Here is a 22,064-nt window from a genome sequence, read left to right on the forward strand (position 1 = left end):
CGGGAGAACATCATTTTAGTCTATGGCTTTTTGTGATACTGGGGCCGATTCACAAAACATGTTCTGCAAGAGGTGCGACAAACTCCTGGAAATTAAATAATAAATCAGAGTCAAAGTCACCGATTTCTAAATCCTTGCGACCGGAGTCCCTTGGAATTTCCTCAGACTATTGTCTTAAAACCATGAGCAGGGCTTACTATAGGCTAAAACCCCAAAGAGGATCGTCTCGTTTTCGGAAAATCACCGGCTGCAATCCTCCAATACCAACTTTGACTAAAGTTCATGATTAGTGCCTTAGAATATTGGGTGCAATGTGTCAGTGACGTTGTAGACTTGATGATTAAGCATAATTGTGCTACTGCACTCCGCTCATATCGGAGAGTGTGGCTATGCACGGCACTCCTTTCCTTGGCCACATAGGCCAGCCAGATGCAAACATCAGATTGTCTAATAATGATGCAAATGTAACATTACAATGATGCTCTCTTGGGCCCTTCAGTCAGACAAGAGAAGAAACAAACACTAATCCATTCATACACAACACAACAGAGGCAGAACAATAACATTTTAGAGCGAACACAAGTGCTCAACTTTGTCTGTCCAGTGGCAAATCTAACCAGACGAGGGCGAGGATCACGCAGCACCCACATTGAGGATTATTTGCCAAGTTATGGATTATTTGCCTTCTTCATAGAAAGATCCGCTCTGCCCCGAGATGATCACAGGGCACTATTAGCTTGTTAACCTGCAACCCACGTCCATTATTACTTGCTCTCAAAAGTGCCACAGATATAATCCCATAAACATTCCCAGAAAGCACACTTGTGGTTTTAAAAAGCTACTTTGATGTTAATGGCTTGCAAAAACAGATCACAATCTCTTAGTTGTTGATACAGCCTGGGCAAGCAAACAACAAATGCTTTCCTTTTTTCAGGCTGTCAGTAATATCCGGACTGGAATGCATTAAGCTCAAGTAAAACCAACGAAGGAACTCTAGTATTTGAAGTGATATACTACATAACTGGCGCATCACAAACTGTAGTCGCTGATGTCATAAAAACAAGCACTGGCAAAGCCAATAGGTCTCGCCTCTGTCACCTACTGGCCTTCCCAATGGTATTTAGCAATGTTGTATAGCATCCTCGATGCTGTGCAGCATGGCTGCAGCATGGCTAAAGAGGACAACAGTGGAAAGACACAATAAAAGAGGCTATGCTCCAGGGAAAGGACCAACACAGGAAGAAGGAAAGCCTATACATGCTAGCAAATTAAAATCAAGCAAATGAAGAGTGACAATTAGGGCAACCAATGGTAAGAAACAGGTAAGTTCTGAGTCTATTATAAGCTGACAATAGATCTAAAACTAATACACTGCTTAAAGTGCAAGATACGATAAAGAGATTGAATCCACATTCCAATTCCTCTTATTAAATGCAAAATGTTTCCCTCTTAATTATGAAACTGTTCAAAGGCCTAAAATAGCGGCATACCCATCTACATTGTCCCATGGGCAGAGTGCGCAAATTTGAGGACTACGTGTCACTGGTAGGACAGCATATACCACAGTTACGAGGTCAACTGATCAGCGTGACCGAGTTTTGCTACATAACTTTGAAAAATACGCACATTTCTTATTTTAGAGTGGGGCAAAAGGGCCACCTGACTACACTAGAATAAAACGGACTACACTCTTACAGCACTTGTGTTTACCCATGAAGGCCCAGTAACACAGCCGCCACTTTGGAAGATCTAATCCTATTGCAGAGTTTTTCTCTTGCAGCTCACCTTTTGAAAGAAATTGTCAATTAACTCATAGGTTGAAAAAAAAATGTTAAAAATGTGTAACGTTTTTGCTAAGTTTTCACAGAACTTTGCAGCAGCTGCAATAAAAACAAGACTTGCAACACCACACATTCCCCATTCCTTTAAGGATCAAAATACCACATGCTATACTTACCTCTTGCAGCCTCAGACAATGTGCAGACCCTAAGGACACAAACTCACTGTATACCATTCTTAAAAGAGTTGGAGCCTACCTTGTCCTGTTTGTTGATTGTTGAATTCGCAGCAGATAACGCATTTTCTGGAGAGGCAGGTGAACCTCTCCAACTTGTCTCTCCATCAAAAGAAGATGAAGAAACGCTGGAAGAGTTCATGGACGATGTCGCACAGGCCAGCGGAATGCTCCCTCTGTTGATATTCGCTGCGGCAGCCAAGTAGGCTGCAGATGTAGAGAGCTGAGGTTGTAGTTGCTGGGAAGAGGCTGAGTGATGGGGAGCGGTGGAGGCTGCAGGAATGAGGCAAGTGGAGGTCTGAACCTGGATTGGTGTCACCGCCGCAGTTGGCCGCTCCTGGCTGTGTATGGCTGCTGCACAGGAAGTTAGGGTGGAAAGGAAGCACAGAAAGATTCAGTTATGCCCAGGAGCTCTGGAAAGTCACTGTGCTTAACTAAGAGAAATAGAGAAAGAGCTTGAGAATGTAATTTAAGGTACTACTACACTGAAAGAGATAAACAACATTGCCTCACAAATACTAACTAGATTTACATCTCCCAAGACCACAAATGTTAAATTGAGGAGGAAGTTCTCTGCAGGCACTCGCTAAGAGGAAGAAACAGATGAGTGAATGTCACTGTCAAATCCTGAGAAGACAAATCATAACAATCTACGTCCTCTACTTCCACATCAGCCCCTTTAAACTTGGTGGTCTTTCCCTGCTTAAACCAACAGCCCGACTCCCTCGAGTACTTGAAACAAGTGGTATCACTTCACTGTAAGATTGCCCTCTCAGACGAGGCGGGCTCGGATTGACACTCCTAGAGCGTTTGGTGGAACTCGAGAACACGCACTTGGGCAGACTAGCCTCCGGTGGAATGTGAGCATAGATGTGGAACCGGACTCAGCACTATCTCCCCACACTTTCTCGTGAGAGCGGAATTCCCACATCGATACAGATACTCTTGCGATAATTCGTTCTGGAAAGCAAAGCTACCACAGTACTAGAACCGTCCCCTATGAAACGGGCTACTACTGGGGAAAGTGGGGGCACTGATTTCCAACCTAAGAACAGAGACGTTTCCAGGATCAAATTCCACATGTTTTACGTGGTGAAATGTATCCTTAGGAAAACTGCGGAGTAGTAAAACAACATGCACAAATACTGTATTACTTGAAATACAACGAGTTTCTGCCGAAATCTGCATTAGGAGGAAATTTAATCAGGACCTAGGTTGCTGTGGAGTGTAAACGCTAAGTATGCAAGCATTATGGCCACATATTGTTTTTTAGTTAGAAATATATACATGTCAGAAGGTATGTAAAATGTAAATATACAATATGGCAAAATATAAACCCCCTAGGGAAGGGTGGGGATATCCATATTTTGTTGAGGGGATCTAAACACCGTGTGGAGAGGAGGGGATGTGAAAACCCAGCAGCAGGTGGCTTGTAAATAATTATTAACAGGAGGCGGGATATGAACACTATATTAAGCGGGTTGTGGCATGGTTTATAATCCAATACCGACTTTCAGTAAAGATGTGCAGCGCTTACCTGTTCTCACTGCGTTTCGTGCCTGGTTGACTGTCATTTGACCACTCATGTGCATCAGGACTTTGGCCTGCGGACTGGTCTGGATGTGTGTGGCTGGAATGACTGCTGTCGGCACGCCATTCGAGTTCGCCACCTTGCTGAAGTCCACACCGTTCCCCTGGACTTTCTGAGAGGGTCCCGCTGCCGTGGAAGGAGTCACCATGGTCACCACCTGCCCTGTCTGTCCAGAGGTAGCCATGGCGGCCTTTGCTTGGCTGGCACTGGTCACTGCCCTAGAGAAGGGAAAAACATGTTTATGCTGCTGAAGGATGCGTTGCATTGCATACTGCCATTTTTTACGACAATAAGCTTAACATATACACCTCATTGGAATTAACATCTCAGAGTAACTTTGATTCGGACCTATTAGTCAATCCATTTTTATTGTAATATTAGTGCCAATATATGTTTTCGTGTCTATTGTAGCATAGCCTGGGCCTACAGAAGCAAAAGAGAAGGGGCAGCAATTATCAATGCTGCCCAAGTGATAGCTCAGTGGAGAGAATACCTGTGGCAAGGATCAGAGAGCAACTTGCAAGTCAAGGGAGAAGTTTACCCTTCCATCCTTTAGAGGTGGATTAAATAAGTAGCACTGAGTTTGCTGCTTAGGCCCTTTTTAGGCTCAAAGTGTGTTTGCTGTTCTGTGTTCAATGGTATCACACTGCACGGGCTGCACACAGTGTTTCTAACAATTCTTATTAGCACATCACTCTTGGTAAGCATGCCTCCTGTTTCTTTGGAATGTCGTTGGCTTGTCAGTCCTTCGCACTTCCTTCATTTTTATCCTTCCTCTACACTCTGCTTTAGCCTGGTACTTTGGCCTCAGCCCTTGCCTACAGTTTGCCAATACTTCATTCTTCTCTCCTGCTTTGCTTAATATACAGGCTATCACTTCTTATGGAAGAACGCCTGAAGGCTCCTGTAAAAACCTGGGTATACCTGAAAGATACAGCTTTGTACAAAGGCTGTACATATTGTAAGGCATAGACTAATGCTGGACTTTGGCTGATGAAGCCGTTCACTCCTCTTAGTTAAAAAGAGGCCCAGGGACCCAATGTATGAGTGAACCAATAACCGAGCAAAACTTGTAACTTGAATTGTCTCCAGGGAATCTTGTCAGCTTGGTTTGGGCCAAAGAGGGAGCAAATACTTCAAGAAGACACAAGTTTTCCTTCTATGTCTAGTTACAGATCCCTTTAGAGCAGTGCATTAAGTTTAGTATTTTAGGCATCCAGGTACAATAGACGAACTATGCTATTTGGGTACCAAGAGAAAGGATCATAAGCTGGGTAGGTAAACCCCATCTTCTTTTAACCTCAGGGCCCACTCTATAACTGTCCGCTTCAGGAAGACGTGGCATTTCATAACTGCGGTGGAGCCCGGCCTGCGCAGGGTCCACTGAGGACTACTGCTTGGTTATGGGATAGATGCAACTAAGGACTGCGCGGCTGCAGAAGATTTGTTCATTACGACACTGGCTTGCATGGTGTCCATTTCTCACTCTGTCTCATCTTTCAAAGCAGCCGTCTGTTGGCGCAATAGGGTTAGGTATTAAGGGAAAAATCTATTTTAATAAATGCGAAACAACAAACTTCTGCTGTGCATTTCTTAAGGACCTACCTTGTGACTGCTGCAACATAGTTGCCAGGGAACACACCAATCTTGTTTGTGTGCATCGAGGTTCCTTTGAACCATCCGTCCTGACAGCGTTCAAACACTAAAAACATCTCGCCCTTCCGCAGCTCCAGTTCGTCTTCCTTCCGAGGGGCATATGGGTAGATAGCAACGTACCTGTAAAAGAAGTAAAAATAATTGTGGATCAGAAGTAAACAGCCTCCCTGCTGAAAAGAAATAAAACAAACATTGACAAAGCTAATACGTCTCGCCTTCAATCAATCAATTTTTTTTATAAAGCGCAACTACTCACCAGTGATGGTCTCAAGGACTTTACAGACCTATTGGCTTTGCCAATGCTATTTTTGCTGATAGAGTTCAGCTTTTCCCCTCCCACCCCCCATAATATGCAAAGTTTTAAAAAAAAGCATGGTGACATATATGCATCATCATCCATGTGCACGTACAAGTCATTACATTTGACAGCCTGAGTTTCACCATGTGTGCCTCATGACCTGCAAGCCATGTTGTTTTGTACTTATTCGTCCTACCAAGATGATGGACACCGATCTAGGAATGGTAAAAAAGGATAATAGAAAGTGTACTGAAGTGATTTGTTTGTACAAAGGGGTGGTCCAGCAACCAATTAGGGGAGTAGTGGGTGATGGAGTTTGGTCAAGTGAGCGGAGTTGGCAGCAAGAAAGGAGCCGTGCCAGTGCATAATTTGAGCCAGTTGTTTCCGGTGCTCGGCGCCGGCACTTAATTCTTAGCACAAGCACTTGTAACAGTCTACTACATGGTGGTGCTGTTTGGCAAATTTAGGTATGAGCACAACAGCAGCAGTTTATTAAGTTAATATACATTACCAATCACTAATGCGTGCCATCCAAGCCATTCTTATAGCTTTGGGGCCCTTGAATAGTATAAACGGTCACACTTGATGGTTATTAGTTGTGTTGGTACTGTCATTGGCAGCGTTGGCAGGAGTAATGGATGGTGCAAGCTGTCGCGTCCTCCTGACGAGGGCCCTGACACTTATCATTTTATAAATTAACCACTGAGCAGTGAAGGACTTTGATGAAAAAACGAAAATGAGAAATGTTAAAAATTACTGAGCAGGAAGGACAAAGGGAGAAACATGGAGGGATAGAAGAAAGAACTGACAGCTGGGAAGGGAGTAGTAACACAGAGTACAGTTAAGGGGGTTGCAGTGGGGATGCAGCACATGGGGAAGAGAGCAAAAAAACACATGCACAGAGTGCTGATAGACAAAGAAACAAGTGGCTCCCTGAATGTAATTAGACAAAGGATAGAAGTCGTCCAATCAAAAGAACGGTAAAGAAACTTATCCCAGGCCAAGTCATTTAATAAGAAACAATCAAATGTGATTTACAAGAAATCAACAAGTGATAAGCAATGGGATGGCCAAAGCCCACTGTAGTAAGTTTTCGTATTGGACACAATAAGTCTTTTCTGTAGGCAAGACCTAAAAACATACAGTGTTGGCTATGACAACAAGTTACTACCTATACAATACACTTTATGTAGCTTTACTAATTAGACAACATCCAAACTGGAGTTGGAAATCATCAAAATGTGCTGTAAAAACAGAACTAGAGATTACTAGGGTATTTAAGAAATACCAGTGTTATGACAGACAGAGAAACGTTTGCAGTGGGAAAGATTAACAGGCACATGCATCAAAAGAAAAACAGGTCGCAAACGGGCAGATTCTCAGAATCTGCCCCTTTGCGACCGGTATTTTTGCATTTGGGATGCATCATTCCAAATGCAAAAATCGCAATTTAAGTAATCTCTAAATTGCGATTACTTAAATTGCAATTGCATTTAAGGAATCGCAAATTGAGATTCCTTAAATGCAATGCTTTCAAGTAAACAAATTATTGATTTCACAAATAGGGTGCGCAAATTACCATGAAGTTGAACTTCATGGTAATTTGCAAAAACTTTGAAAAATGCACTGTTGCGCATTTTTCAAAATTTCATGTTGTGCACACATATGCCCTTAGGGCATGTGTGTGCGCAACATATGTGCACAGATCAATTTCAGGGGTGCCACAGGGTGTAATTTTCACACTGTTGCACCCTGAAATTGCATGCGCAATTTGCGAGGACCTATTGGTACTCGCAAGTTGCGCATGCAATTTCCCCTTCATTCCTATAGGCCTGTTCTGTTGGCCCATACGAATGAACGGGAAGCCATTCCTTATTTGCGACTCGCAATTTGCGACTCACAAATAAGGAATGTGTAGGAATCGCTATTTTTATAGCAATTTCCACATGCATTGGCCTTTGCGAGTCCTTAATTGCGATTCATTAATTATCGCAATTAAGGACTCGCAAAATCCTACCTTGATGCATGTGCCTGAAAAGGTTTAAAACTATTTACACATCAATGGTTATCGTATTCTATTTTTAAACTGTTGGGAAGAGAGAGAGCAAAAATGGTTTCCGGTAATGTTAAATATATTTCCATGATAAAAATGTGCCCAGTGCCTCTCGCCCATCTAGTTTATTTTGGCTACCATAGCTAAAATACTTTCTTGGTTTTTGTGAGGCTGGATCACTTAGCTATTTTCACTCCGGCTCAGAAGAAGAGATTGACAGTGGGATTCCCGAAAAGTAGGCAGTGGAGAGAGCACTGTGCTATGAATGGGTACATAAAACTAGCAGGAAATGCACTGTGCCCACCAACGGGATTTGCTTTACATTTCCTGCATGAAACAAACATAAAACACTGGCTGGAAATACCTTAAATGACAAATGCAGCAATACAAATGGACAGTGAGGTCTTGACGCTTTACTGCCCTGTACTACCTTTAAAGAAAATTAAGTGCAAACGGTGCGTCATTTGTGTCTGTGGTTGTAAGTGGTGGGCTCGGGCACTTAATTTTGGGATCATGAACTTATTTGTCATCATCAGACTTTGACCCAGGACAGAGAAAGGCAGAAAAGAGGAAATAGGAAAACAGTGACAAAATGAGAAAGCAAGGATGTAATCCACTCTGCCAGAGTGAGATAATGAGGCAGGCAGACTAGGATGCAGAAGACACACTTGAGTTAGAATCAAGACTAGCTTTGGCATTCAGCAAAGGTCTAAAAAAATCCTTGCGTCCCAGCACGGATGTAGGTTTCATTTTTAGGTCGAGCCTAGCGGCAGCGAGGCGTTCACTAGTCAAGTATGCTGTGGAAGCCTCGCCTTCTCTCCGCTTATGTTTTTGATTGGTTGGTGTCATTGTCCTTGGTAAATGCTGGCTTGTTAGGGCCTTCTTGTTACTGCCCTGTGGCCATTTGTTACTTCTCATAAGGACTGGATCTTTTATGTGTGGTGTTACACTGTCTCCTTCATAAGTGTGTGAACGCTATTTTTTTATTTATTTGTAGTGTGGTTCGCTTTCACTTTAGCGGCCGCAATTGTTTATTTAATTAATATGCTGCGCGGTCCAAAAGGGAGCATTTCTACTCACTAAGCTAACAAGCATTTGCAATGCAATAGGTCTCGCGTTTATGCAAGTTTGAGCTATTGACATTGCAAATAACAATGCCTTTTATTTTTGTTTTCGTTTTTAAAACATAAATAAAAGGCCTTGTCATTTACAGTGCCAATAGCTTAAACTTGCGTAAATGCGAGACCTATTGCATTGCAAATGCTTCTTACATTCTGCACTCACTGCAAGAAAGCAAGCCCCCCCCCGTAACCTTGTCTCGTAATTAGCTATATTGTTATGCCTACATCAGGATGAAATTGGAAAGATGTTAACACATTCATAGTCAATGGTCCTTAGGTTAATACATTCACTTCAAGTGATTATTCCAATCTTTGCTGACATCTTTGCTGTGGTGCAAGGATGCTTAAATTACCACTGTTTCTATCAATCATCAGGTCTGGTTCAAATCCGAGTCACACAAAGGAATAAGCTTTCAAATTCCGCTCACAATTTAAAACAATTGCCTTTTTTTCTTCTTTAAAGGGTCAATCGGAGTTGTCTTGGCGCGGTGCTGTTATTTCTGACAAATGAAACTGTAGCCAATTCAGATGAGGTCATACACTTGAACAGGAACTGAAAGAGTGACTAAGTAAAATTGATACTGTGCAGTTGCTCATTATTAAACTACCAGCACAATTTATGAGGCCCAATACTGCACAAAACTACAATAAAAGGAGAAGCGTAACATAGAAAAACGTATCCAAAAGGCTGCATCATTCACTGCTTGGTACAGCTTGGAAACACCAGCCCAACATCAATATTGCAATTTTCTTCCATTCAAATCAAATCAGCAAAATTCAAATTCATGGCAAGCTGACTCGCAAGCGTAAAATATAAATTTGCCCTGTCCTTTAAGCCCATTCTACTCGCTCTGACTAGGATCAAATATTTCAATGGCAAAAACCTGTGGAGAAAGCAAAGTATCCACTGCCGGCATGGTGGCTAGTGCCCATATTCACCAGGCATTGTGAGTACCTCCCATCTCACACCACCTCACCTAGCAATCACACATGGGTAACATAAGAGGCAGGGGAAGCTGAGCTGACCAAGCCTTGCTGGCCCGTCCTCTCACCCAACATCAACCAATCCACGCCTGCCACCGACATAAGCCGTATTCGTTCATATTAAACACAAAATGCTCCCATGTCTGGCTAGCATGGGTTCTGCGCGATTGTGTTATCACACACTTAAAAATCTTTTTTTCTGCCAGGGACTTCGGGCTCTGCACCAAGCCATATTTTTGTACAGCATGCATGATTCCCTTTTAATAAAGCCTTAACCTATTACATTCAATATTACAGAGCTACATGGCTCAGTACATGCTGACTAGATTGCTGTACAAAAGTGCATTTAGGAAGCTGTCTAGATCCACCATGTGTCCCATACTCTCCATGTGTTTACTTTTGGCAGACAACAAATGGGAAACTGAGCGACAACTCCAAGAAGGTTGGACATCATTGTCTGAACTATTCGGACATCATTGTCTGAACTATTCGCTGTTAATGGTTTTTGTTATATCAATAGCATAGTACGAAAGAGTAGACACAGGACTAATTGGTTGACCTTAAAAGCTGCAGACATTCAAAGGTAAGTTCAGAATTCACAATTAAAAAGAAGAGTCCTGCAGATATGGCAAAGAGAGTACAATGACTAGTAGACTCGCTTGAAGGCTACTTACACACTTGGGCGGTTCTGCGATCTTAAGGTTGCAATTGGGTCGATGGACGGGGGCGCCGGCCTTGGTCCCGCTGCCGAAGAGGAAGCAGCAGCAGATGTGGAAGCTATGACAGCAGCCAAAGGAGGCGGCGGAAGGAGAGGCGGGTTTAGATCCTAAATAAAAGAAAAAGAGAAGTGGGTAAATTTATGCTTAATTTTACATGGGAAGACTTCATTTTCTTCTACTTTCTTTGGAGAAAGCCCGACTCTGCTTATTTGTGGGTTCCCCTTTTGCTTATCACACTTTAATTTGGGAAAACAAAATGTGTTCTTCCCGCCTGGGGTCACAGGGCCAACTTTCAATAAAAATATGATGCTCCAGCAATCAATTGAAGATTAATTCACTCATGCTAATTTTGTCACCAATTTCCGATGCAAGAAACAGGCTGAAGTATCTAGGTCCTTAACTAGCTCACCTGCTCTGCAGGTCTGAACTCAGCGGCACTTTTCGTAACCTAAAACTGAGCATCAAGGAACAGCTATTCCCCACCAATGGGCCCCGGCCTTTGAAGTGTGGGTAGGCAGGGCAAGTGCAAGGTTAAACCACAGCCTGGCGCTATTGTGGCCACTTTCCCTCCTTCTTCTCCATCGCATTAGCGCCCTTTGAAAGTCAGCCATATCTAAACGAGCCATCTTCAGCGAGCACACCAGTGAAAGGATGCGGTTCTGCTCGAGAGGGCAGGCCATAATGGGGGGTTCTCTCTCTCTCAGAGATCCTGTTCCCTTTGATAATCAATGGAGCGATTGTTACTTTCCGATCCATAAAACCTCAGCTACTTCTTTTTGAGGGGAAGGGAGCTCGAGGCTGACACCCCTGGGAAAAGCGAGCACACAAAATCATGCATCGCCCAAAAACAACATCTTTGGTTCGAAATAGGCCATTTTGCGGTTAAAAGTAAGAATGATCACAAAATAAAAAAAAGCCATGGGATGCAGAAAAAAAGGCATGGGTTTTACACATCAACACGATCTTAAAATATAATATGCTTATTGTGGGAGAAGTCTGTGGCAGTCCCAGACTCGGGTCATAAAAGTTAAATATTAACTCGCAGGAGGAAATTTCAATTAAAATATATTTATTCTTACATAGTTGACCTAAGAATTATATGTTGTTTTATAGGCTATGTAATGAAAACCAAATTGTTTCAGATTTACTATGCCCAGGTGGTCTGTGCTCAGGGATTTGAACCAGGCTTCCAGATGTTAACTGCTGGCCAGAGTTAGAAACACCCATTTTAATGTTTAAACTCGCAGACATTTATGTTCAGAAGATTCGTAAGCTCACAAAGGCCAACACCAAATGTATTTAATATGTAAAACAGTGAACTGGTATTTTAACTGTTGGATTTTTCAATACTTCCATTTTTAGCATTAATATTTGTTGTGGCATTTGTTTTATTTAAATAATTCTGCCTGCCTCTATGGACCGCACTCTTGCATTTCATGCAGGCTGCAGTTTTCTAACTTGCCAGCTGTGATCCACGGGATCCCATTCTTGCTTTTAACATGTATGAGGAGACCCTGGGAGCTCTGGTAGATGGACATCTCGACTCATCAGTGTGAGTCGACACGCAGCCTAATCTTTGTCATTTCTCAGCGATTTCCAGCACTGCTTTGAGGCAACAACCAGGGCCCCACAAAACAGATACTATAGCTGCTCCACAATTTGGTTGCCCACTGGTTCTCTGTTGAAAACCTCTCCACACACCTCTAACATTGCAGTAGCAACCTAGCTGTGCCAAACAGTTCTACTCAGATAACTTTTTTTAATTTTTATAGGGAGAACTGTGGATCTTACTTATTAAAACCCCTGTGCATGCACTACCACCCTGTTGGTCGCGAGTGCCATTTCTAGAACATAGGGTGGATCTCCTATGTTTCAAAAAGTGGGGCATTTGCTGTTTCTACCTCTGGGTAGGAGACGTAAGTGCTCAATCCTGTCCAACAAATGTTGGCCTAATAATAAACAATTTGCAGGACTCTGCTTACACGTCATGCATACAGGCTCACAATAATTTACAACAAGGAGTGGTGATGGACAGAGTCTCTGAATTAAGCAGAGTACTCTCACCCAGTCAAGAGATCAGGGCTAGATCCAACACCGTTTTTTAGCTCATTGCACCATCCCAGTTTCAGAACCTGGCTGTATGCAAATTAGTCTGTCCCTGGCCCAGTGCATCATGGGAACAGGGCAGACCAGACTACAAAAGCCAATTCTTACACTGGGAAGGAAACAAGCTTCCAGGGACCTGTTTCTGCCATTTCAGGCGTCTTCGGCCCGGCTTGCTTGAATCCTGATGGTGCAATGAGCAAGGGACTCACATCTGAGTATACCCTTCCACGCTTAGGGTGGACAAAATAATTTACAACAAGGGGTGGTGATGGACAGAGTCTCTGAATTAAGCAGAGTACTCTCACCCAGTCAAGAGATCAGGGCTAGATCCAACACCGTTTTTTAGCTCATTGCACCATCCCAGTTTCAGAACCTGGCTGTATGCAAATTAGTCTGTCCCTGGCCCAGTGCATCATGGGAACAGGGCAGACCAGACTACAAAAGCCAATTCTTACACTGGGAAGGAAACAAGCTTCCAGGGACCGGTTTCTGCCATTTCAGGCGTCTTCGGCCCGGCTTGCTTGAATCCTGATGGTGCAATGAGCAAGGGACTCACATCTGAGTATACCCTTCCACGCTTAGGGTGGACAAAATAATTTACAACAAGGGGTGGTGATGGACAGAGTCTCTGAATTAAGCAGAGTACTCTCACCCAGTCAAGAGATCAGGGCTAGATCCAACACCGTTTTTTAGCTCATTGCACCATCCCAGTTTCAGAACCTGGCTGTATGCAAATTAGTCTGTCCCTGGCCCAGTGCATCATGGGAACAGGGCAGACCAGACTACAAAAGCCAATTCTTACACTGGGAAGGAAACAAGCTTCCAGGGATCGGTTTCTGCCATTTCAGGCGTCTTCGGCCCGGCTTGCTTGAATCCTGATGGTGCAATGAGCAAGGGACTCACATCTGAGTATACCCTTCCACGCTTCAGAGACTCTGTCCATCACCACCCCTTGTTGTTAATTATTTTGTCCACCCTAAGCGTGGAAGGGTATGCTCAGACATGAGTCCCTTGCTCACTGCACCATCAGGATTCAAGCAAGCCGGGCCGAAGAGGCTGAAATGCCAGAAACCGGTCCCCGGTAGCTTGTTTCCTTTCCAGTGTAAGAATTGGCTTTGTAGTTTGGTTTGCCCTGTTCCCATCATGCACTGGGACAGGAACAGACTAATTTGCATACAGCCAGGTTCTGAAACTGGGATGATGCAGTGAGCTAAAAAACGGTGTTGGATCTAGCCCTGATCTCTTGACTGGGTGAGAGTTTTCTGCTTAATTCAGAGACTCTGTCCATCACCACCCCTTGTTGTTAATTATTTTGTCCACCCTAAGCGTGGAAGGGTATGCTCAGACATGAGTCCCTTGCTCACTGCACCATCAGGATTCAAGCAAGCCGGGCCGTAGAGGCTGAAATGCCAGAAACCGGTCCCTGGTAGCTTGTTTCCTTTCCAGTGTAAGAATTGGCTTTGTAGTTTGGTTTGCCCTGTTCCCATCATGCACTGGGACAGGAACAGACTAATTTGCATACAGCCAGGTTCTGAAACTGGGATGATGCAGTGAGCTAAAAAACGGTGTTGGATCTAGCCCTGATCTCTTGACTGGGTGAGAGTTTTCTGCTTAATTCAGAGACTCTGTCCATCACCACCCCTTGTTGTTAATTATTTTGTCCACCCTAAGCGTGGAAGGGTATGCTCAGACATGAGTCCCTTGCTCACTGCACCATCAGGATTCAAGCAAGCCGGGCCGAAGAGGCTGAAATGCCAGAAACCGGTCCCCGGTAGCTTGTTTCCTTTCCAGTGTAAGAATTGGCTTTGTAGTTTGGTTTGCCCTGTTCCCATCATGCACTGGGACAGGAACAGACTAATTTGCATACAGCCAGGTTCTGAAACTGGGATGATGCAGTGAGCTAAAAAACGGTGTTGGATCTAGCCCTGATCTCTTGACTGGGTGAGAGTTTCCTGCTTAATTCAGAGACTCTGTCCATCACCACCCCTTGTTGTTAATTATTTTGTCCACCCTAAGCGTGGAAGGGTATGCTCAGACATGAGTCCCTTGCTCACTGCACCATCAGGATTCAAGCAAGCCGGGCCGAAGAGGCTGAAATGCCAGAAACCGGTCCCCGGTAGCTTGTTTCCTTTCCAGTGTAAGAATTGGCTTTGTAGTTTGGTTTGCCCTGTTCCCATCATGCACTGGGACAGGAACAGACTAATTTGCATACAGCCAGGTTCTGAAACTGGGATGATGCAGTGAGCTAAAAAACGGTGTTGGATCTAGCCCTGATCTCTTGACTGGGTGAAAGTTTTCTGCTTAATTCAGAGACTCTGTCCATCACCACCCCTTGTTGTTAATTATTTTGTCCACCCTAAGCGTGGAAGGGTATGCTCAGACATGAGTCCCTTGCTCACTGCACCATCAGGATTCAAGCAAGCCGGGCCGAAGAGGCTGAAATGCCAGAAACCGGTCCCCGGTAGCTTGTTTCCTTTCCAGTGTAAGAATTGGCTTTGTAGTTTGGTTTGCCCTGTTCCCATCATGCACTGGGACAGGAACAGACTAATTTGCATACAGCCAGGTTCTGAAACTGGGATGATGCAGTGAGCTAAAAAACGGTGTTGGATCTAGCCCTGATCTCTTGACTGGGTGAGAGTTTTCTGCTTAATTCAGAGACTCTGTCCATCACCACCCCTTGTTGTTAATTATACAGGCTCACAAGGCAGAAAAAAATTATTTTTTTAAGTCTGTCCAAAAACAACTTTCACTTTATTGAAAGACCATATTTCATCATTATTGCAAAAAAATATATATATCAAAACAAGCAAGTGAGTGGGGGGTTTAGGTCCGCCTACTTTAACTATTCACTTTCATGCTTTTTGCTCTGATAGTCCTTGATTGGATGGCTGGATATCAAGTGTTGGACCTGCTCTCAGCACTTTGAGGATGTTTACATCATGGCATTGCATATCCCACTGAGGCATTGGCGAGGAGTCAGAAAGTTGTTTGTGTCATTTCCAGCTCCTCATTGCTTTTAAGAATGCCATATGCTCACAATAGTGATGCCAGCAGCTTTTCGCCATGCAGCCACCTTTTGCTTACACCAGGTCACTCCTGACTACTTCAGCGCACCTAGCAGGTCCCCTCATGCTTCCATGATGCTTTCACCAGGCCGCTTCGGACTAATTCAGAGCACCCAGCAGGATCCACATGCTGCTGCCTCTATGACTACCTCTCCATGTGCAGTATCAGCTTTGATCCCTTCACACTCCCTTGTTGGTGTTGACATTGCACACTTTTTGTTTCAAGTCCACTGGGTTTCAGTCAGAGTCTCCACTCTCCCCGGTCTACTTTTTGCCACCACAGGGCCTCTATTCACCAATTCGGAGCACCCCGTGGGCCCTCATGCTGCCCCAAACTGATGACTGTCCATGTGCCGAATTCACATTGTACCCAGCCTGCTTCCAAGCCCACCTGGCTTCACCGGGTGACTGCATTGAACCACACACCCTCACACAGCATGGACTGCCTGTGTTTTACCCCCAACATTGCAAACTGCCCATGTGCGGAGTCAGCATTGCACCCCCCCTAGACCAACATTGGTATTGGCATTGCATTATTCATGCTTCCAGCACATTCGCCTTACACATCGAGGACTGCCTGTGATTGGTCCTCTAATCTGCTGGCCGCCCATTTGTGCCTTCCAGCCCCCTCCCTCCTGAAAGACAATGTGTGGCATCCACCAATGTAAACTGCTAGCTCCCTGTGCCGCATCTGCCCCACCTCACACAACCTGCTGTCCATGTGTGACTTCCCCTCCCAGACCAATAAGGGACCATTGCAGCTCCTACTAGTGTTCGTGGAATAGTCACTGGCAAAGCCAATAGGTCTAGCTTCCATTTCCATATATAATACAAACCTAATGGTCTTGTCAATGCTTGTTATGTGTCCACTGAATGAACTGCTTCCCAGTTGCTTTACTCGGAACACAAACGATCTTGCTGTGAGAGCTACCACTGGCATTACTCTAGTTCTGCTGCAATATACGCAGGGTGCATTTTAGAAGCGTACAAGGCACATTGTGCTACCACACCAAACAGTCTCACCATCATACATTCAGAAAGACCTTAAAAACCTCTCTGTTTGACCAATAGTCATACTTTTAATACAAGTATTTTATCTGGCGCCCATCAATCTAACTATCTAGGTGAACCCTGCCGTCTATAAATACCATTGCCACATGACAGCGGCAGTGTGCCCAGAATGCATGGAGGGCGTTTGTGAGTGCTGCATATTATGTGTCCATGGTGGTCATTCGAATGAGCTTATTTCCCATTCAAGGGTACAATGTGTGGCATCTGGTGCACCTCGCCCTTGGAAAGCCCAGAATTTGGGTTATTTTAAAACAAGTGCAGGGGTGAAAGGGAGTCTTTGGTAAGGGCTTGTTAAACCCCTTGCCAACGCTCACTGGACCTTCCCGCTCCCAAAGCTGATGCAATATTCCTACACCGTAGACCTTTCTGCTGCTCAATGAGTGCCCTGCACCCAACTCGGAGGTAACATTTTGGTCATATGGTAAGAAATCATCACATGCAGTTTTTCACAATTGGACTCAGTTACTGAGTAAAGCTGTAGTGTTGCACTCATTCACATGCTCTTCTATATTTAAACAACGATGAGTAGATTTTCAAACTCGCTGTACTAGTAGCTCTGGCTAAAGCAAGCGATAGCAAATGCCAATATGTCTGCCTTGGCTGCTGGACTTTTGGCTTTGTCATTGCTTGTTTTGTTAAGGTTTTGTAAAACTTTATTGTTGAGTAGCTCAAAGATATTCACCAACATAAACAAAACTCTGTTGATGTCCTCCCTGTGAAAAAGCAACATTCTGTCACTTACAGTGAAATACGCCAGTGGCTGAAATGGGCTGACCCACCGCCCCATAGTGTATACTGTAGTGGGCAGAAAGAAAATATGCATGACACCACAAACAGACCAATGGATGAAGAGGGCTGGCTGAAAGTCCCTGTAAGTAAATACAATTTTTATATAATTTTAGTAAAATTAGGTCTTTGCTAATGCCAGGTCTGAACAAAGATTCAAGGAGTATTGTAATCGCAGTGACAATTTTCAAATGCAAAACACATAGCAGTCATTAACCATAATAATGTTAACTCCAACAACATTACCTATATACAGGAGGAAAAAAATTAGGGGGAACATTTAACATTTTAAAAATGTGTTTTGACGAGCACCTGTAAAAAACGTTTATAAAGCTGTTTTACAGATTTCTCAACACGTCAAGCATTCCTAGTCACACAATGAACCGAGGAAAACTAAGATAAGTTAAAGTAATTGCTTTTTTTTAACTGATCATTAAACATTTAAGGAGCGCACCCTCAGTTCAACAAGGTGAACAAAAGTCCCCGTTCTACCGTGTACACCTCAAAGCTATTGAACTTCTGCTTAGAAATGATAAATTAGCAATTATCACCTGCTGGGAATCCTGAGCTCCTGAGCATTGATTACCACCCAGGGTTAACAAGAATTACAAGAGTTCTAAGAAAAAGTACTGAGTGCAAGGTCTAACTGCCTGTCACATTCAAAGGTTGTGACGGCAGCATTCTAACGAGAATCGATAGCTTTTCCATGGCATATGCAAGACACAGGGAAACTCATGAACTTTACTTGAAGCATATTCGCTAGACTTTCCCTTTTTCACGAACATTGCCAAAGCCAATTGGTCGAGCTTTGCCTTCATACATTCTTCTATTCTACGCCGGAACCACAGCCAAGCTACAGAAAAGACTCCAGCGCATCCAGAACGCCTCCGCCCGACTCATCCTGGATGTCCCCCGACGCAGCCACATCTCCAGCCACCTGAGGAACCTGCACTGGCTCCCCGTCGACAAGAGGATCCCGTTCCGGCTCCTCACCCAAGCACACAAGTCTCTCCACGACCTGGGCCCCAAGTACCTCAACGACCGCCTGACCTTCTACACGCCCACCCGCCAGCTACGGTCCACCAGCCTCGCCCTCGCAGCCGTACCACGAATCCGAAGAGCCACCGCCGGAGGAAGATCCTTCTCTTACCTGGCTGCCAAGACTTGGAACTCCCTCCCCATCCACCTTCAGCTGACCCAGGACCATCTCGCCTTCAGGAAACAACTCAAGACCTGGCTGTTCGAGCAGTAGCATACCCCTCCCCCCAAGCGCCTTGAGACCCTCCCGGGTGAGTAGTGCGCTATACAAATGGCATGATTGATGATTGATATTCATATGAAGGGAAAGCAACAGAATATAATCCTTCTACATACAAATTTTAAATCTAACTTTCTAAATATGTCTTCGATAAAAATATACATTCTCAACTCCCTTCTGTTTCAGTATCAAGCGCTCAAGGTAACCAGCATCAGACAGACTGTAAATAGGACATCATTTGTTTCATGGGATCAGAGTTGGCAGGAAGGCATGCAGATTGCATGAAGGGCTTCCAAGAAGTTTTTGATGTGAAAGGCTGCCTTCCAGCACCTCCTGTCACGTGACACAGAACACTTCCCATGGGCCTCCTTCTGAACACCTACCTACTAGACAGCCCCAAGACGCAAAAAAGATAGTGTTCTAAAGTCCATTCAGAAAAACTAGTCACGTTCAAGCTGAAATGTCAAAGTTAAACTTCTAATTCCATGATGCACCTTTCAGTTGAAGTACTCTTTCGCAATGAGGTTTAAACTTGGCACTTTAGTACATGGGGCAGATAAGGAAGAGTTTATTCCGTCACTTGATGCAGAGAAGGCATTCAATCATGTCCTGTCGCAGTTCTTGAAAGGAACATTGGAAGCAGTAGGCCTTGGTCCTCGTTTTAGGACCTTGGTCATCGTTTTAGGGGATGGGTGGAGAGCTGCAATATAAACCCTTTGGCTAAAGCGGGGGCTAATGGTTGCAAGTCAAAACAATTCACTATAGGCAGGGGCACAAGACAAGGTTGCCTTCTCTCTTCTTTAATGTTCAATTTAACGGTAGAACCCCTGGCCAATAGGTTTGGGGCTAATACAGTGCTTAATTTGTAGAAAAATAAGTGCCAAGACTCTCGTCAAGAGGCCACTGTAACTAGCACCACACATTGCCCGTGTCATGCTGCCATAACAACACAACTTCTAACCATCACACACCAATAAGTGTGACAATTCGGACTATTGCAGGCCCCCAAAGCAATAACAATGACTTGGGAAGTAGGTATTAGTCATTTTTAATGTATACTGGATTAGTAATTGACTGTTGTTCTGGTCATCTTTAAATTAGCCAGACAGCATCACCTTGTGGAAGACTGTCACAAGCACCGGTGTTGACAATTAAGTGCCGGTGCCGAGCCCCGGAAACCACTAGCTCAAATTAGGCACTAGGCAAACAATAATATCCATAGGGTTTCACTGGGACAAGGAATCCACAAAATAGTAATGTATGCCGATGACATTATGGCCATTGGGACAAACCCTGAATCTTTCATTCCCACCTCGATGTCAGAAGTGGATGAATATGTCACTGTAGCCAGAGCCAAAATTACTATTTATCAAACTGAGGCACTCACCTCTCTCATCCCAAGGGATTAGATGACCTGGTGCAGGCAGCAATTCTCATTTCAATAGTCCACAGCCCCCCCATCCCATATCTAGGGATGACAAATGCTCAGATGTGAGAGTGGTTAACCTATTTAAATTAGGACTGCCAAATCGAAATAATGCATAAGGCATGTCAGATCTGGCACGTGGGAGGGGTGTCGTGGACAAGACACATATCAGTAGTTAAAATGTTGTCACTACCTTGCACTCCCTACATGTTCTCTGTTCTACCATTGACAATCGGAAGATCTCTCCAGCACAACATACAGACTATCACAAACAACCTCACCTGGGAAGGGAAAAAACATAGGATTGCCTCGCAAACTCGACGAAAAGCACATAGGGAAGGCGGTGTAGCACTAACCAACATTAAAAGATATTACCAGGTCTCACAACAAAGATACAAAAGCAGAATAGACACAATCTCGATCAGAGCAGCCCTGGTGCTTTATGGATCAGACTATTAGAGAAAATACATAAGGCCAGGTCTCCTGGATGCTTACAGAAGACAACAGCAGGGCCATAAAGGACTTCCCATGATAAGGAAAACTCTATTAGTGTGGGGGAAAGTAACAAGAAATAAAGAAGGGCTCGTCATTTCCTTCCCCATTGGCACAGATCCTGGGTTTCCCGAATTTGACCCAGTCTAGAAAGAAAGATGCTTTGAAATATGGAGGCAAGCGGCTGTGATAAGTTTGTGGACTCAAATTAGATCCTTCCTAGATCATCACATGCTTTATTAAATAACAGAATCTGAAAGATTACGCTATGCCCAAATGAGAGACTGGACTACGATCTCAAACATTAAACCTTAAGCTTTCCCTAACTAACCTTGAACAGTGGCTACTATCACTGAAAAGCAACAGAAAACTTGTGCCAGATCTGTACAAATAACCATTCCAGAATGAGACAAAGGTGGGACAAAATAAATGATGGAAAAAAGAACTGGTTACGGAGCTATCCTACAAAAGTAGAATGAGGAGTTCACTAGAGAGCGGAATACAGCTAGCATTGCCATTACACAAGAAACAATGTACAAACCAACTACTCACTGGTACCACACCAAGCAGAAGAGGTGGGAATGGGATAAACAAATGGAGGTCTTACGGGGGTAAGAACTATCTCAGAGGACTCTTGATGCACAAAAAGTGCGTGGAATCATTAGTTGAAATGAACGTAATAATGTCTCCAAATATATTCAATAGAGTTTATTTATCAAGGTACTTCAAAAAATATCTCAGAAAAACATATTGACTTCATATGTTGTTGATTTCGACTTTATACAGTGGAAAAGACGTAAGGTCCAAGTAACAACTTCTCAAGGTATTTCACAACCCCAATGCATTTCGTGCTAGGTAGTAGCACTTCTTCAGGGGGATAGTATATCGAATACCGAGAAAGGTGCCGGGTAAAGTAAGTGAACAGCATCCAGTATTACCGAGCCGTAACCCGGAAGACCTTCCGGGTTACGGCTCGGTAATACTGCATTGGGGTTGTGAAATACCTTGAGAAGTTGTTACTTGGACCTTACGTCTTTTCCACTGTATAAAGTCGTAATCAACAACATATGAAGTCAATATGTTTTTCTGAGATATTTTTTGAAGTACCTTGAAAAATAAACTCTATTGAATATATTTGGAGACATTATTACGTTCATTTCAACTAATGATTCCACGCACTTTTTGTGCATCAAGAGTCCTCTGAGATAGTTCTTACCCCCGTAAGACCTCCATTTGTCGATAGTTCTTTTGCACCTTACGGAACCAGAAGGTGACCTCTCAGAGTACCTAGAACATTTCTAACTTTGTGTTACCACTAAACCTTGGCATTACCTTGGAGTGCAGCGGTTATTTTCACTTTTTCCTACATTTATCCTCTGGTTCACTACCGCTTTGCACCCATCAACTATGTCTTACGCTGATAT

General features: G+C 43.8%; 1 protein-coding gene across 4 annotated transcripts in view; it reads right to left on the minus strand.

Moving 5' to 3' along the window:
- The window catches only part of SH3RF1 (SH3 domain containing ring finger 1), a 340,829-nt gene that overhangs the window by 11,421 nt on the left and 307,344 nt on the right, over positions 1–22,064 (minus strand). For 2 of the 4 annotated variants that reach the window (XM_078677047.1, XM_078677049.1), the window contains 4 exons: positions 10,392–10,543; positions 5,211–5,381; positions 3,552–3,823; positions 2,037–2,365 (listed from right to left, as the gene is read on the minus strand). In XM_078677047.1, coding sequence (XP_078533173.1) covers positions 2,037–2,365; positions 3,552–3,823; positions 5,211–5,381; positions 10,392–10,543 — 924 coding nt within the window. Of the gene's footprint in view, positions 1–2,036; positions 2,369–3,551; positions 3,824–5,210; positions 5,382–10,391; positions 10,544–22,064 lie in introns of all 4 variants that reach the window. The other 2 variants (XM_078677045.1, XM_078677048.1) reach the window with 1 other exon arrangement.

This window comes from Lissotriton helveticus, chromosome 2_1 (genome assembly GCF_964261635.1).
Source record: "Lissotriton helveticus chromosome 2_1, aLisHel1.1, whole genome shotgun sequence".
In the NCBI taxonomy this organism is placed as follows: Eukaryota; Metazoa; Chordata; class Amphibia; order Caudata; family Salamandridae; genus Lissotriton; species Lissotriton helveticus.